This window comes from Apaloderma vittatum, unplaced genomic scaffold (genome assembly GCF_000703405.1).
Source record: "Apaloderma vittatum isolate BGI_N311 unplaced genomic scaffold, ASM70340v1 scaffold10852, whole genome shotgun sequence".
NCBI lineage: Eukaryota > Metazoa > Chordata > Aves > Trogoniformes > Trogonidae > Apaloderma > Apaloderma vittatum.
Window position 1 is genome coordinate 261,229 of NW_009705321.1, and position 2,853 is coordinate 264,081.

Sequence of the window (2,853 nt, forward strand, 5' to 3'; positions counted from 1 at the left end):
TTTTGCCTTGCAGGGTTAAAGACCTGCTGACCTCATCCCACAGTGCCAACACACCATCAGCACTTTAACAGAGCTCCTGCTGTTCCATCCCTCTGAAATGCACTAAGCAACTTTGTGGTCAGCGCAAGCAACTTCATTTTCTGCGTGGCCAACGGAAACCGCTAGCTGTGCTGCCGCTCTCCACCTCTGGAAACCGCGGGCTGTGCATTTGTTTAGTATCCTAGGGCTTTCACTTGGGGTTGTGTTTTGATTTTTTTTTATCCCTGCACGGCTACGCAGCTAAATCCAAAGAGACACATGCTGTCATTAAACAGCCTTGGAGAAAAGCCCCGAATGGCGTCACCTTGTTTAACCAGAGCCAAAGGTTGACACGGGCACATCCCTGTCGTGGATTTACAAGCAGAATAAACAGAGCTGAACCCTGCTCAGCGGGAGGCTGGCTCGCCTGGAGCTCCGCATGCAACGCCCGGGGAAGCTGCAGCTCCGCAGAACCCCGCGGCACCGGATGCTCCCGCAGCCATCGCTGCAGGGCTGCAGGTCAGTCGCCTCGCTCCTTCCTCTGGAAGAGGAGCACTGCCAGACACAGCCTTTTAAATAATAATCAGCTAATAACACAAACCGAGCACATGCAAGATGCTAGCTATCTGCTTTTCACCATCCCTTTTTTAATTACCACATTTATTTTACGTAACTGGATAGGGCACTTTCAGCCTGATCGTGATTAAAAGATCTTTGAAATAAATGGGGTTTCCTTGCTGGCAGGTTTCACAATTATTCAGGTAATTCAGAGCTGGCAATATCTCTTTAACAGGGAAAATGAGTGCAGAAGTCGGGAAGCAACATTGTAGGCACATTGGAGAGAAGCCATGCAAAATATTAAGATTTAAACAGCAATGAGATCCCCAACAATGAGCAAATAATCATAAAAAAATATGTATCTGAACATACCAACACTGGTTATCTTTTGGGTGACCAGGTCTTGTAGTAAAGCTTCAATTGCGGGATTATGTCTGGAATACAACTCGTACCGATTAATGCCAATGTGGAATTTTAACCAGTTTGGGTAGGAGTCTACGGAGGTTTCTCCAGTTGGCAAAAATTCTTCATTTTCTTCATTTTGCCTACCACCAAAAAAAAAAAAAACACAACACAACAAAAACCCAAAAATGAGGAGAAAGAAAGAATGTTTCTAACAGTTTCTAACAGGCATCAAGAAACAGGACTTCAAAATGTGACAATTTGGAAAGCCAAAGCACTAGAGAGATGGGAGAAGTCCCGGCATCGTTCCTGCGCCGGCTGCGTGCCCGGAGCCTGCTCTCACCTGGGGCCGGGGCGAGATGGATTTTCACCTCCACTCATCATGCCTGAGTTAAAGCCATGAAAGGCAGGAGCAAAACTTGGTAGTGATATCACTGACCAGAGGCCCCTATTGAGCAGAAGTACTGAGCTGCAAGTTTTATATTAAGTTTAGGTTGTATCACTTTGCACACTTTGTTTACAAGTTTGACCCAAACAACAGCATCATCCTGAACCTTTAACAGGGATCTAGGTCCAGAAACTGAGAGCACGGCAGCAACTTGACCCCTTGTACCAAATGCTCCCACTCTTCTTCTCTTTTTAAATGGGAAGAATGGGAAGAAACTGGATCGCTCAAAACTGATTCTTCTAAGTCTGGATAGTTTTGCCCCTTCCCTAGCAGTAGGATACTAATACAGAAAAGAATTGTTAAAATGACTTTTAACTCATAAATTTCATGTTAGTTCTGTCAATTTTGGCTGCAGCCACTAAGGAAAATACGTACAACAGGCAGCTGCATTGTTGACATCAATGATAATTTCACTTTTACCTAGTGAATACACTATCACATATCTTCATCCCGAAGTCCTTTGCGGTTTTAGTTGTCTGCAGTTGTTCATACATTTGTGATTCTTGTTCTATTTTTTTTTTCTCTCTCAGAAAAAAATAGAACTTTTCAGGTTATTTCACTTCACAGTCAATTTTGATTATTAGATGGAAGGGGTCTGGACAATTCACATGCTTTTGGGGTGGAAATTAGAAATATTTATGGTCTCTTTCTGAAGGTTTAGATCATGCTGGCTGCAGAGCTTTTGCACGGTACAGTGCAGCTGTTTAAACATTACAATGTCAGGGTGTTTGGAAGAGGGTGCTGTTGTATTAGACAAGCCTTTTGATTTTTCAGTCATTTAAATTTCTCAGCATTTCTTACAAGCCAACACGCCATAGGATCCACAGGGGTAACTAACTGCTTTGAAGGCTGGAGAGAAGCATTGATGCTAGGACATGGAGTTCACCGAGGGTGAAAAACGAGGCACAGAGCAGAACACAAAGGCAGAAATATCTGCTGGGATGAATGCCTTCATGACACTGGACCTTGTCTTTGAGAAAAGTTAATGTACCACTGCCAGGTGTCACTGCTTAGCCTCTACATCCCTGAGTGGGAGGCCGGGAAGGTACTGGAGAGGGAGGCTCCCTGGGCACTCGCCCTCTTCTTTGCAGTTTTTCTGGTAGCATCTGCCTCTGGCTCCAGCTGGAGATGGGGTGTGGGGACATACAGACCCGTTGGCCTCAGTCCTCCAGCCTTCTCCTGCTCCCGTCTTTCATTCTGCACTTCGCGGCTTTTTTTTTTTTGGCTTTTTTTTTGAAGGAACACGGCCAGTGAAGCCTGCCTACAATCTCTCTTTTTCCTGGTGCCCCCGAATGGGCGGTGTTTAACCCCCTGCCTACTGCAAACTAGCCATCACCCCCATCCTCCGGGACCGCCCGGCTACAATCCTGCATTAGGAGAGGAAAGCACCGACCCGGGGAAGCGCCGTGCCACGTTTCCACACCGAC

General features: G+C 45.8%; 1 protein-coding gene across 1 annotated transcript in view; it reads right to left on the reverse strand.

Moving 5' to 3' along the window:
- The window catches only part of FAM20C (family with sequence similarity 20, member C), a gene marked incomplete at its 5' end in the record, with an annotated part of 54,948 nt that extends 53,831 nt beyond the window's left edge, over nucleotides 1–1,117 (reverse strand). Inside the window, one exon of the mRNA XM_009865353.1 lies at nucleotides 949–1,117. Within this exon, the coding sequence (XP_009863655.1) occupies nucleotides 949–1,117 (169 nt within the window). The remainder of the gene's footprint in view (nucleotides 1–948) is intronic.
- Nucleotides 1,118–2,853: the final 1,736 nt, after the last annotated feature.